The 14,564-nt window shown below is 39.9% G+C and overlaps 1 protein-coding gene across 2 annotated transcripts in view; it reads right to left on the reverse strand.

Moving 5' to 3' along the window:
• Window positions 1-14,564, reverse strand: part of sik2b (salt-inducible kinase 2b) — a 42,944-nt gene that overhangs the window by 20,972 nt on the left and 7,408 nt on the right. For both annotated transcript variants that reach the window (XM_053320550.1, XM_053320552.1), the window contains exons 3-4: window positions 12,088-12,151; window positions 2,151-2,312 (exon numbers count right to left, since the gene is read on the reverse strand). In XM_053320550.1, the coding sequence (XP_053176525.1) occupies window positions 2,151-2,312; window positions 12,088-12,151 (226 nt within the window). The remainder of the gene's footprint in view (window positions 1-2,150; window positions 2,313-12,087; window positions 12,152-14,564) is intronic.

The raw sequence follows: 14,564 nt of genomic DNA on the forward strand, positions 1-14,564 counted from the left end.
TAACACTCAAATAGACCCTACACAGATTTCGTATGCTCCTGAGTCATGAAGGAGATGTTGTTTTCTCCTCTAGGCACACAGATAGGATGTCTGTGTGTTATATAGCCACTATTATATGTAGTTATTATAGTAAAAAGTGTGAATACTGGTGTATATATTCATATTCAAAGTCAAGTCATAAAGAAAGCAAGGAGAAGCACATTCAATAAAGCCCTCAAGAATGGATGGTTGAGGAGTAACCGCCTGTACGGGATGCTCAAAGAAGTTAAACAAACGCACCCACAAGGTGGCAGAGATCATTTCATTGGTCAATGCTACACCTGACACTCTATTGGTTGGATAATTTTGGCACAGTTGTTGCACACACAAAAAACCCAAAACAAAACAATACATCTGAGTGCAAGCATACAGTTTGAGCAGACAACGAACAAGTCTGCGAACAACAAAACTGAACACAAAGGGAAAGCAAAACATTTTTTCCATCATGGCTGAATGGATGGCTGAGCTAAACACTGCATCAATATTACTAATGCTGAGAAGAAATTTGGAGTGAAGACTGTCTGTCTCATGTACAGTATGAATCTGAAATATTTACTTCACTTCATATGTCATGTACCAAACTTGTCAGAACATGTTGTGGGTAAGGAGTACAGAGTGTACCTTGCTGCTGATGTCCTCCCCAGAGATGTTTTCTCTAATCACAAGCCAGGTAATGTTCTGTTCATTGTTTTCCTGCTTCAAATCTAATCTGCCGTGCGGACAATCGGCTGTGAGTCAGACATGTTTGTGAAAATTACTGCCGTGGTAATAACATCTCCACGTTATCATCTTGGACCCTTCTGAGAAACAGTGGCTGGAGTGATGCGAGTAATGATGCAGGTGAAACACTTGATTCTCTAACAGTTATCATCCAGCTCAGACTAATTTGTCCTTATCTGAAGAATGCACCATTAAGAACAAACAAAAGCCACTTAACACTGGTTAAGCTGTGTAAGAATAGTAACTGTGCTGTTCACTGCACAAAAGAAGGATCATTTATCAGACCAATAGACACTGATTTTATTTGACTATGTGGAGCCTTTAATGTGAAGTCCTTTGAGGAAAAGAGTCCTATTTTCCCTGAAGCACACACTCACACTCAGTGTGTCTGGTTTCTTTTCACACCTGTATTTTTAGCTGTCCTCATGTTATCAGCTCACCTTAGATGGATTTTAGTATCAGCTCTGAATTAAGCCTTAGATAAACCTTGGCCACTTTCAAAACATTGTCAGAGTTGCAACCCTGCCACCCTGCAATGCACTGCTCCTTATCATGCTTTCTTCATCCTCTCATCTGCTACCCTTTCTCCAAAGTAGCCAATCTATTTCATCACCTCCTCTTCTCCTCCAATTAGACTGAAACTCTTCTCTTCCGCCACAGTCATTCCCTCCTACTGCCCCCCCCCTCCCTCACTCCCTCCCTCCACTCTGGGACACAGCGGTAGGGTGACATTCTCACTAGCTAGCTCTAAATGCCAGTTGCTTAATAATCACACTTTGAAGCTTGTAGTACAGACCTCCAGCTTAGACACAAATCTCTGCCTCTGGCTATGTTCTTCTTCTTGTCCTCAATCTTTAATGTTTCCTCCTCAGGATTAAAGCTGGGGGTCACTGGGGAGGGATTTTAGACTTCCTCTGATCAGTTTTGAATAGGTGGCACAAGCCTTTAGAAGACGTCTGTAGTGACTTCCCTCAGCCAAGAGCTATCTCACATGCAGCTTCCGACCACTTCTCAACACTGTGCAAATGGTCCAGGCAGGTAGTTAAGACATTTCTGGACTATACAGGCATTGAGATCATGAAAGGCAATGGATCAAAACTTAATGATTCCATATAGGGCTGTCCCGAATACCTTTATTTGAACCTTTTTAAAGCTTCGTGGTGGGGGGTCAGGTGGGGGTGGTGTTCCACAGTGCAGGTACCCCCTCTTCCTCTCCACTGGACGCAAAACGACAAAACATTGGCAGCATGAGCAACACAGAGGCGACCAGCAGGGTGGAGAATAGGAAGAGTAAGTACCCGCACCATGACTTAAAAAAAAAAATGTGTACATATGTATTTCTCAATCATGAATACGTTTATGAGTCTTGCTTTGCAGCATCATAATGGTACCTGCAATTTTGATGTTCATATGGCCATCCAGCAGCAGATTCTCTGCCTTCAGGTCCCTGTGGACGATGTTGCGGTTGTGACAATATTCCACCGCTGACAGGATCTGCCAGAACTTCCTCCTGGCCTCCAGTTCACTGAGGCGGCCATGCTTTGCCAGGTAGTCTGCAGGCAGAAAGAATGAAATGAAGAGTGAGCAGAGATAATGATGTGTAATGTGAGAGGTACAGTATATGCATGTAATACTTTACATTAAGTTATATAACCTTGCTCTTCAGGCCTTTCAAAACACATTATAAAGTATCAGTTGGATAGAATGTATTCAAGAAACTTTTTCATCCCATCGAGTCTTGGTGGATGTGTTGAAAGGATAATTTACTTTTGATGAGGTACAGGCCTGGTGCCAACTGTAGTTTACAGCTGCTTTACATTACGGCATGTTTTGTTAAGTGACTCAGAACATGATGTACGATGTAATTTTTCTTCTGAAACTCGGCTTCTAACCCTAAATTTGTGTGTGTGTGTGTGTGTGTGTGTGTGTGTGTGTGTGTGTGTGTGTGTGTGTGTGTGTGTGTGTAGGCATTTCTTTCCATCTTTGAGAGAGGGCAATTTCAGGGTTAAGATTCATTGTTATTGTTAAGGTTAGAATTGGGTTTAGGTTCAGTTTAGGGGTTAGGGTTAGGCATGTTGTTATGATAGTTAGGGAAAAGATAAGGGGCTAGGGAATGCACTATGTGAATGAGTGCCCTCACAAGGATATAAAGACAAACTTGTGCTTGTGAGAGAGGGAGTAGGTAAGAGTTGACTGTGGAGAATGCACTGTGTTGTCATAGCCGGAGGAGGAAAGGGAAGGACTAGATTTCTGAGAACTGGCCCTATGCTACATAACGTCCACATTCGTACAAGTTGGAACAGGGTGTGAGGAGAGGGGGGGGGGGGCAGAGGGGCTGTAGAGTTGTCCCAATAATGCAAAGTTATTGCAGTGTATGATTGTATTTCATGTATAAAACACACCCCCACAATCAGTCAGACAAATTAAGATACCAACATAAATATATAAACCTACAATCTAACCCAGTGAGTAACAAAAATGTGATTTATCTGTTTATCTACTGAGCACAGGCTGTACACAGAATGGTAAGACAGACCGAGTTTGTGGTTGTTCAGAAAGACGCATGAAACCAAAGTCTAAAGCTGACGTAAAGTCATAAATTTCACCGTCTTCTCCCTTCAAGCATTCAGACCACTGACCTTTCTCTCATTGTCTGCTCTAACACCACCGTCATTGTTTCTTTACCCTTTCCCATTCTCCGTACATTATTTCTACAAAGTCGTCCTGACAGACTATTTTACAGGATACGTGATTTTTTGCAGCCCTGTGAACTTTGGAGAGTGTGGTGTTTGTTGCTGTCGGCAGGGTTCCTCTTCGCACCTCTCTGTCCAGATAGCTTGCTAACTCTTCAATTCACACTCTGTGGCAAACAAGATAGGACACTCTGTGTTGGCTTTCCTTCCAGCTGGCATGGATACAGACCACCGACCAAACCTGACAACAATGCACAAAAACCACCAAACACCCTGCCAACCGAACTTCATATATGAGTAAACAGAGTGTGCAAAATATAAGTAACACAATTATATGAAGACTCACAGCACCAATTACATAAAAGAGCTTTTTTTTTTTGGCCTGCAGCGAGGCTCACTAGAGATATTAAAAAATACCTTTTGTCTGCCTTTGCATTTGTTAGAAGTACCTTTATTTCTTTTCTTTTTTTAAAACGAACACAATATTGCTGTGATTTCCCTTGGTGTGTATAAGCAACCAAACACTTGGTAGGCACACACATTTATGTAAAGATAAGATCACTTTGACATCATTTCAAAACTGGGCCTTTGTCATGATTCTCTGAGAAGTCACACTAAGCCAATTTCACAGTTAGTTAAGATAAAAGACATTTTGCCATAATCTATACACAAGATACTTTAAGTAGAGCAGCATATATCCTGAGGGCAGTGACACGTTTCATGTTGTAAACACCTCATCTTAATAACTCTGTATTGTCTTAACTCAGGGTTGACCGAGGGGTCAGCTGCGTGTTGAGACAAAGACCGAACAATAAAAATGTCTAAAGGCGATAAGTTGCACTATAAAGCTTTGGGGAGATGACACTGTTTCGTCATCAACTGCGTGGTTGATGAATAGTTAACATCTGGCAGAATGAGAAAACCTGATTAGATAGTAGCTGGTAAATTCCACTGAGGAGGCCATTCAGTGACCAGGGCAGCTTTCATGCAACGCTGCTAATCAAAAAACACACTTGGGAGGGGAATGTGTCAAGGAGGTCCAAGTATGCACCTGTGAAGAGAACTGGACTCTAAAGTAATAACCATTCAGGGATAAAACATTCCCCTTTTCTTGGTTTGCTTTAAATGAAGTGCTTGGCAGGTGGTCCAACTTTTAAACTGTCTCCTAACACGTCTGAAGGCACAAGAGGCTACAATCAAAGGTGGGGTGAAAATCATGTCGTCAGAGAGAGAGATAATAATTTCAACATCAGAATAACGGTGAACACTATCTTCACTCTAAAGGATTTATGGTGGTTCACTCGTCCTTACACAAGCTAGTGACGTAAGTAGGTGCGAGAGGAATACGAGAAGAGCGGAGTCCAAAGACTGCTTTACTTTCTTACCTCCACACAGTTGGCCAATCAGACGTGGTCAGTGGACTGTTTTCTTTAGAAAGTTACAAAAGTTGCAGGAAGCAGCCAATTCTCTATTCTCTATCGCTATCGCTTTATTCTAAGAAAAGTGTGGTGAAACGTCTTTTTTTTCCCATGGTGTTGCATTTTAGCTTTTCTCTCTTTTATAATCATTATTAATCCACTTAAGTTTTGTTCGTTGAATAAAACCGGACGTTGGATGATCACTTTTTCAACAAGGAGCACAGAAGATCTTTGACACCAAAGATTAGTGTCATCAATTCAGTATCTGACCAAATGTGGTCACAATCTCCCCTTCTGTTCCTGAGTTATGGTTTTAAATAACGGCCAGAAAAGGGTTATGATAACAGTAAAGCTGACCTTTGACCTTTCAGCTACTTGCATGTTTTAACACTTAAAACACTGAAATGCTCAACAAACCGTTACTGTTGTGTAACAACAGCAGCACTGTGTTGTTCTTGCTTGTTCTACAGTACCACTTTAAAAACAAGCCATTACTGTTTGACCAATCAACACAGCACAGCCACACACACCACACACGCACACATAATGCGGTATGTTGCCCCAGTGGAAGGATGAGTAATCCACTGATACAATGTTGGCGAGGGCAAGGACCACATCACAGTGAGGCATGCAGAGCTGCATCCTGGGAAAGCGAACAGAACGAGTATGAATCATAAGGGTATTAGGGAACAGCTCAACAGCCACTGTGTTCCACTTCTGCTGAGAGCTGAGTGAGGAGTTTAGTCTCTTAACAGCTGCTCAGGTTTGGATGGGACAAACATCACGGGTACAAACTGGCTTGTTGGATAGACCTCTGGCTGGACTTCAGATGACACTGCGGGGCAGACATGGGGAGTGTGGGAGTGTATGACTGTGTGTGTGTGTGTGTGTGTGTGTGTGTGTGTGTGTGTGTGTGTGTGTGTGTGTGTGTGTGTGTGTATGTATGCGGAGAGGACAAGGTGCAAACACACTGTGTTTCTACATTGGTAACCGATACCTAAACCACTTAAATGCAGTGCCCACATTAAAGTCACATCTTTGAGTGTGTTGATAGATGTTGGTGCTGATATTATAACCACCTGGAGCTGCCATTTAGTCCAAGACATGACCCGCTAGAGATCAGCTGCATCTCCTGGGATATGTACAGTACTCATACAGGAGGCATCCAAGTTAAAACTCTTAACTCTTAGTTAAAACTCCAGCTTGATTTACATAGAAAGCAAAGCTCTTACTTCCCCCATGTTGCAATCACTACATTTATCATTAAAACTCATGAGTTGTTTTGCAGAGCCTCTATCTAGGGCAGGGTTGAGTAGAGCTAGGCATATCATGTTTTTCCCCATCACCCATCATCGACAGCAATTCTCTTGGTATTTGTTGAGTTTCACTTTCAGCATGATGGGGCCGACATTAAAGTACATTTTAGAAAAACAATTAATTTTACTGAGAGCTAGTTTTGAAATCCAAGCTAGCACTTCGGGTCACACATATGGAAATAAATCCCTATATCATTTTGATGTAGCATACAGTGCCTGTGGTACTGTACTGAATCTATAGTAGTATGCTAGTCATTTGAGATGAGGTCATTTTGGCACAAATACTGTTCCCTATGGTCAAGAATGAACTACTCCTTGTTATTTCACCTGAAAATGAAAAAAAAAATCTAATCTTTCTAATTCATGTGTGTCTTTAGTTTGTTTCATTGGGTGAACAGCTGCTTCCTGGATCACACAGTGAAATCATTTTCAGACTCAAAAACAGGTGACACAGCACAAAACACTGCCACTGTGTGACTGACAAGTGAAAACAGTGGGTGTGACAGCATGTCAAGCTACCTTTCAATGCACTTTACGCCTTCGAAACTTCCTTAGCCTACCGAGAATACTTGTGCAATTAGGGGTTAATAATTTGCATTATGTGTGAAGCCTTGAATAGGTAACTTGAGAATGTGGGCTTTTAAATAACTCATGCATGATTATTTGACGATCCTTCAATTTTCATGAAGTTTCATAGGGGACGTCTCATGGAGATGTTCTCAAAAATCATTTTACAGGACCGACGTCCATTCTATGCATGTGCGTAGACATATTTTACTTTGTGTACAAATATGGCTTTATTAAATCTCATCATGTCTATTTTTGGTGTGACGGTACAAACCTTGATTCAAGTAATATTAATCTTATATTAAATATAAACCTCTAAATAAGAACTTAATTAACACACTTAATAAAAAGGTCTGCCATTTGTTTGACATGAAAAATCACAAAGATGACGGCATACTTGTTAGCTTTCCAGTGGTGGATGATCCAAGGCAAGTACACAGGCTACTTTTTTTCTTTGGTCTTACTACTTACAATAAATTACAATAGACATCTTGGAGGTGGTTGAGAAATATAAGAGTAAAAGATTACAAATATTAAAGACTAAAGAACCTACAACTGATAATTTGATGATGATATATCTAAATATATTACAGATACATGATAGATACATTTTACTGATTACCACAATAATGTTCACTACCAATAACAACCTTTGCACTTCAGTTTACTACTTATACTGTAAGACTGACATATGAAAAAAACTTATTTATACATGCCCTGATTTTTCTTTTTCCCTTTTTTTTTATTCTTTACAGTTTCCAAGTGTCTGCAATGACTGAAGAAGACAAGCACAAATTACCTCAGCTCAAGTGTAGAGAAACATGTCACATTTACTCTGACATAAAACTTGCAAACATCCTTTTTTTTCCCCTGCAGGTTGATCAGTGAAAACCACCATGTAAGACGCCGACTGTCACTCACTTAAAAACATGTTTTTGTAAATATCAAAAGGAAGGAAATCTGCTCGCTCCAAACATCACCAAAAGCTCTGCACAGGAAAAGCAGATATTGACTTAATGGACTGCAAATCAGTTCAAAGTTGTCACATTTATACAGAACAAGAACACAGTGGCTCAAATTAATTCAGAGTGCATTTGTAATTAACCATTACCAATACCGGTGGTTGATATATTGTTTGATATTCAGTATATAAGAGATGTGTTTAGATCATGCTGGTGTTGGTCAGGTCTTCTAGCCACAGTCTTATTAGACATGCAATATGATTTAGGATCACAAAAAACAGAGAGTCTAGTATCTCTATAGTCTGCTTTTGTCCATCAAATCGAATTGGCACATAGTTTGGTAGGGGAATGTTAGTTTGGGGAAGTCTTGTAACTAAATCAGCACTGAGATAACCTCAAAAATGCTGGTTTTTGTAGGTCAAACATAACTTTTGCTGATGTAGATGGGTGCAACATTTGGAAACATCTAGATTTCAGGTTGGATGTCATACATAAATTAAGATACTGATATATTTGAGCTTTTTAAGAGTAACTGCTAATTTTGAGGTACTAACTGTGAAACTGGTATTGTAGTATATACAGTTTTAGGTCAGTAGATGCATATTTTCCTTTCAAAATAACACTAAAAAACGAAATAGTGAAATTTATAAGACATTACTTTCTGGCAAATTATTTGGTGCCAAACAACTGGTTCTACTTTGTGTGGCTTTTCCTCTTTTCATTCATGCTTTTCATCAGAGTCAACGCTGCCACACCCTAGTGTCTGACAGATCTGCAGAAAACTGACCCAGAAATATGAGGGATGCATTATGGTGAAATTGAAATTGACAGCTTAAGTAAATAAGAATATGTGCCAAAAAATAGCCAGAGCATTTCTTTGAAGTCAACAGTCTCCCTTGTCTCATTCCCTTTGCATCAGTCAGACAAGAGATCTGTGCAAGTGATTCTACTCCCTGCCTGCTATTATACTCCCCTCTCTCCAGCAGTGCTTTCTTAAATATGCATGCCCTACATTTCCCCACCACCTTCTAAATTCAAATGGATGTCCCCTGCTCGTGCCTCTATTCTCTTCTGCCTCCTCTTCCCTCCTGCCTCTCCTCTCCGAAACTCTGCTTTATTTGTGGTTGACCCAATTTCCAGGTTTGATCCATCCTGCGGTGTTGAGGCAGACTGACTGACAGACAGACACAAAGGCACATCAACGAACTGGCATGGATGCCTCTGCTGTGCCCATTATGTGCCCACCCACCCCTTCCTGAGAATGAACCCATCACTCTCCGCCTCCTTGTACCAAACCAGGCTCCACTTCTTTGTCTTTACAGCTCCAGACACACACCCACACACACACATATAGATATACACACACACACACTACCCCTCCTGCTCATCCACAACATTTACTGTTTGGTCTGAATCAGAGGCTCATACATGGTCTCACTGATTCACTGTAACAGAGTGGGTTGCTAAGCATCCACAACTCTACATCTTCCGTTCTCTGTAACCTATGACCGTGTGCAGACCTGAGAAATTCATCATGTCAGGGAAGCGAAGGCAACTCTCCGGAGGGCAATATAGTGGAGAAAGAGGCTAGCGATCTGGTTTGGCAGCCAATCCATTTGTCTGAGTGCATCATGACTGAATGACTTGATCCATCTCCAGAAAGCATATTTGGAAATAAAAAAAAAAAGATTGTTCAATTTCATGAAATTGAATAGTGTAATACTGTTGCGTTTTCTGAGCAGGGTGTAGTGCGCTGCAGCTACCAGTCCTGGCTGAGTCAAAGCTGCTATTGCTGCAGCTGATGATGACATATAAATTTCTTACATAACAATATTACATTGTGCAATCAGGGCAGAGGGGTCTGAGGAATCAGGACACAATGGTTTTGTAATACCCCGAGATGATCCATGAGGAAATCTATGGATTCTCTAAAATGAGGTTAACCAATGACCAAACTATGATTGGTTATTTAAGACTTGCAGTGAGGTGGGGGGAGGTGTGTGTGTGTGGGGGGGGGGGGGGGCTGTAATATTCATGTGGTTACGTAGCCTGACGGGGCTGATGGGAACTGTCTGCTAGGTCTAAGCTGCACTAGCTGGGACATATGAGCTGATTCTAAGTCTATCTGTTTTATCTCTGTGCACTTCTGTACTTCCTTTACACATTCTATTCTTATTCAGTTTTCCTACTGTCTATTTCCCAGCTCTCTCTAGGTCACAGGAGCAGGAGTTGCAGTTGCTGAGTCAACATCACAAGTGGAACACTGGCCTCAAAATCACCAAGGCACACATACACACACACACACACACACACACACACGACTATTAAGTTTACCGTAGACTGTTGCCCGTGTAATCCTCTCAGCTGCTGTGGCTGGAAGTAGGCTGCACACACATTCTCAGACTGCCTAATAGGTGAGGCCAATAATCTATGTGGATCATGATCCATTTACCGGTTGTCCACGTCAGACAGGTCTCCACTAGTGTGACACGTTCTTGAAATATTTGATTGTTTGATTTCGTCTCCATGCTCAGAATGACCTAAACATTTACACACCTGCAACAAATGCAAAAAGCAAAACAAAACAAAAACAACCCGGTGCACAAAATGTGTTCTGTTTTTGCACCAATGTGGTCTCCAGTGTACTAGATTGGAGAATTGCAAAAATTGCGTGTGTGTGTGTGTGTGTGGCAGCGATAGAGCGCATGTGCTGCTATGGCAGACGAAGATAATTTCTTATCTTCGTGTACTATTCTTGCTATGTTCTGACTTGTCTGTCCCTTTCCAACATGAGTGTCTTCACACCAAAGCAGTGTGTCAAACACTTCTAGTAACTGAAAACTCATTATTGTACGCTGTATGTTTGGACTGTTCATCTGGAAACTTGGATTATGTTTGTATGACAACTTTGAGTTTACTTCCTTATTGGGCACTTTTATTTATCTCTACAAAAAAAAAAAAAAAAAAAAAAAAAAAGACAGACTGGGACAGTGAGAAAAACAAAGATTTCTTGGGTCACAATTTCCAAAAAGCCAAAAATTAAATAAGGTAAGATGTATTTGTGCTTCAGTCACTTGTTGCTAAATGACTGATAATAGCAACATCTAGTCATTTAAAATCATTATAAAAAGACCTAATAAAAAGACATCTAGGCTGCTATGATAATAAGTCATTAGCACTTAATTCAGTTAGTCTCCACAGATATTACAGCTTTTATAGTGTTCACAACCCATATATAGTGAATTTTTACTGTGTACTTGTTCCATGTAATTGTTGCACTTTTGAAAATGAAGTTAAGGTTTGTCTCATCTTTTTTGAAAATCAAAATATATACCTAATGCAGACACTGTCAGTATTGCTTGAGCTATAGTGATGCCACACTAAATATTATTATTAAATATGATTTGATATTGAAATCATTTTTATCATTTTAAAAAGAAATGGTCATTCCTTTCTAAATTGTGTTCACTTTGTATTACTTTAATGCTGATTATGTATAAGTCTTCCTTTATATGTGATTACTGTCAGTCGATTGGTGCTGAATAGCTCTTTGTGTGACTTCTTTTATTCTATCCAGTTCATGTTTTTTTCATATTAGCTTTGTAAATTTTTGATTAGGGCGGAGGTTCACTGTGTAAGCCGGCAACTTCTTTGCCTCTCCTGTCACATGTTTCACTTCTGTTATCCGTTATAACGCTGTTTGTTTAGTGCAAATAAAACTAAACTAATACTGTGGCTGGTCCGAGTAAATGATGAATGTCTTTGTGAACTAGTTGCTGAAGAGCTGTTTTTTTTTTCTTTATTGCTACTTTAGCAGATCCAACACTTGAATTGTTAAGAGCGGGACGAAAGTTTAACAGCCAATATTCACAATTTAATTGCCATGTGACGTCAAAGCATGTAGAAAGTCATCTTGACATCTTGTGTAATCTGAACATTACAAGCAGTAAACCTTTCGGCGGCGAGTGATTCTGCACCGCATACAGAAATAAATGAATCTTCTTTTTTTTTTGAGGATGCTTCTATATAGCCTTCACCAGCCGTCTGTGAAATAATTTCACACGACAATGAAATGCTGTCAGCACATTTAGCACGGCAATTACTAGCAGCACATGACAAGGGCTACATCAGGGCATGTTCTCAGATTTCCACCAATCATGTGACCTTTGAGATCGTAGCCGGGTATAACTGTTCAAGGAACGCAAGCTCAACAAGACTTTGATACTTCCTTGTTTGTCAAAAAAAACCCTACTGATGCAACAGTGCAGAATTCTGTGTGCAGCTGATATAGGGAGGACCTGAGTGAACAGAGTGGGAAAATGTCTTAAGGTACTGAGGTCAGACTGGTCTTATACTTGAAGGGATCACTCACCAAAGATCTCCCCATTCTTGGCATACTCCGTGACTAAGTAAAGCATGTTCTTTGTCTCCATCACCTGAGAGAGGGAGAGGACAAAGAAACAGGGAGGGCCGAGGGAGGAGGGGGGGGGAAAAAAGAGTGAGAGAGTACATGTAAATACACACAGAAGACCACTTTTCAATACCAATATCATCAGGTAATCTTAATTAACAGACTCCTGCAACAATAGAGAATTAGAACAAGTAAAAATAAAACTATTGTGACAGACAAAAATGGCTCAAATATTACACAACTGACCACACTGCACTATTTGAGGTTAAACTGCAGTGTCTGACGCCCACAAAGTCATGAGCAAACAAAAATACATGAATGGTGCAGGGTCTAAATATGGCATCCATGTAAGAGAATGGAGGTGGACGGTTGGTGTTGCCGAATATATCTGAATGGTACTTAAAACCTTTCAGTCCTCAACACAGTGTTGTGTTGTGTAGGAGGACGAGAACCGATTTAGAAGCAGAAACACTCAGGAGATGAATAGAATTAAATGCGGAGGGAGAGAATCAGATGGAGAAGAGAGGATGAATCAGACACACCGAGCCAGACATTCACACTAGAAATCCCACGCTCATTGTTTATGATCAATTTTCCATCTGTTACACTGACCAATTCATGGATTTAGGAAATGAAAGCTAGTTTTTTTTTGTTTTTGTTTGGTTTGGCCCTGGTTGTATAACAAACACACTTTGTCGTCGCATCTATCCAACTTTTAACTCTTTTGTTTTATGAAGCTGGAATACAACTGATTGATAAATTAAACCTGAGTATTGGTACTCAAAACAATTGGCGAAGTGAGCCAATAGAGCATCTTTTCTGGGAAACAGATCCTTCTCACAGCAGACATTTTGACTCGTCGCAGCAGGAAAAGCACAGGTGTAGCTAATAACATTAACGATGGCTCTGTTTCATTTAGGTGTGCCAGTAAACCAGCATGCACAATAGCAGGGCCCTGGCACAAGCACACTTGAGTGGAATGCAGCCATTATTAACGTTATTAGTTACACCTGTGTTTGATAAAGTTAAAAATGTCCACCGTGAGAACAGTCTATGATGTTTCTACAAATCAACATGTTCAACAACATGTTGATTGGCTTCGTATGCTGCTTGTCATGAACGTATTAGCTGTCTTAAGCTGTTCATTCATCCATTTTATAAACCCTTCTGGGTCAAAGGGGAGGCAAGGGAAAAATAACAAAACATTGGGACACACTCAGTCAACACACACATGTTTAGAGCAGCATTTCCAACTTCAACTATAGTCTTATAAGCAGTGTTGTTTGACATTTTTGGAACAAATATCAACACAATATCCACGTTTCATCTTCAGTCCCTGGGAACGTTGATATTATACATTACCGATACTGAAAATATACGTTCACTTTATTTTTTCAATAACTTGTTTTGAGAAATTTCCTGCAAAAAAAACTTTATTAGTAGCCAGTTCTCAAATGTTAAATGATGTCTAAAGCAAATCAGCCACAATACAACTAAAATAGGCAAAAGTATAATTTAATAAGGACTTGTCAGACCAAAAATTATAATTTTTTTGACGCCGGTTTTATAAGCATGACAGTTTTCAATACTCTTTGCAACAGACTCATTTTGTTTGGTCCCAAAAACAGTGCTTAACTTGATATCCAGACCTACTTGCAAAGCCAGATGTCAAGCCAATATGATGCTTCATCTGAAATGGGTGAAGTTCAACAGCGGTTTAATACTTATGTAACATATCCTGATACAGTGGGCCCGGTGGCTATACTTGATTACATGACTAAAGCTGCATAACAGTAAAAGCATCCCTGCACTGCCAATAACTATTAATGAAACTTTAATACAGTGGAGATATAACATGAAGTATACTGTTTAACATATTATGAGTTTGCAGTATTCCTGACTCCAGACCAAGCAGACTCCTTGTTGTGAGGAATAGCTATGGGGGTAAATGAATTGAAGCCAAATCTCTGTCATCTCATAAATAGCAGAACTACTGGAGCATTTTCACTACAAGTGGAGACAGTCTGAACTCCAGACACCATGAACGGCAAGCAGCACCTTGTTGACACTTTGTGACAGTGTCCTTGTCCAAAGTTGATCCATGAACATGATTCATTAACAACACACCTAAGAAGTCATCCCAATTTTATCATGTCCAAACTGACATAATCAGTAAGTTAGTAAGAAAGAGAAAGCACAGTTCTAGTCCTTGTGGTGAACAGCAGGCTGTATACAGACTCTTGTAATTTAATATTTATACTAAGACTTTGAATTAATAACTGAATAAGTGGAATGTAATGATTTTAATATTTTAACATGGGCATTAAAAATAGTGTATAAGATATTGATTCAGGGTTATGACCCATCCTATATTCTCAATATATTCAAGCATTTCCTATAACATGGTTAACATTCAAATGAAACACTCATCTGGTATT

The sequence above is a fragment of the Scomber japonicus genome, chromosome 6 (assembly GCF_027409825.1).
Source record: "Scomber japonicus isolate fScoJap1 chromosome 6, fScoJap1.pri, whole genome shotgun sequence".
Lineage (NCBI taxonomy): Eukaryota > Metazoa > Chordata > Actinopteri > Scombriformes > Scombridae > Scomber > Scomber japonicus.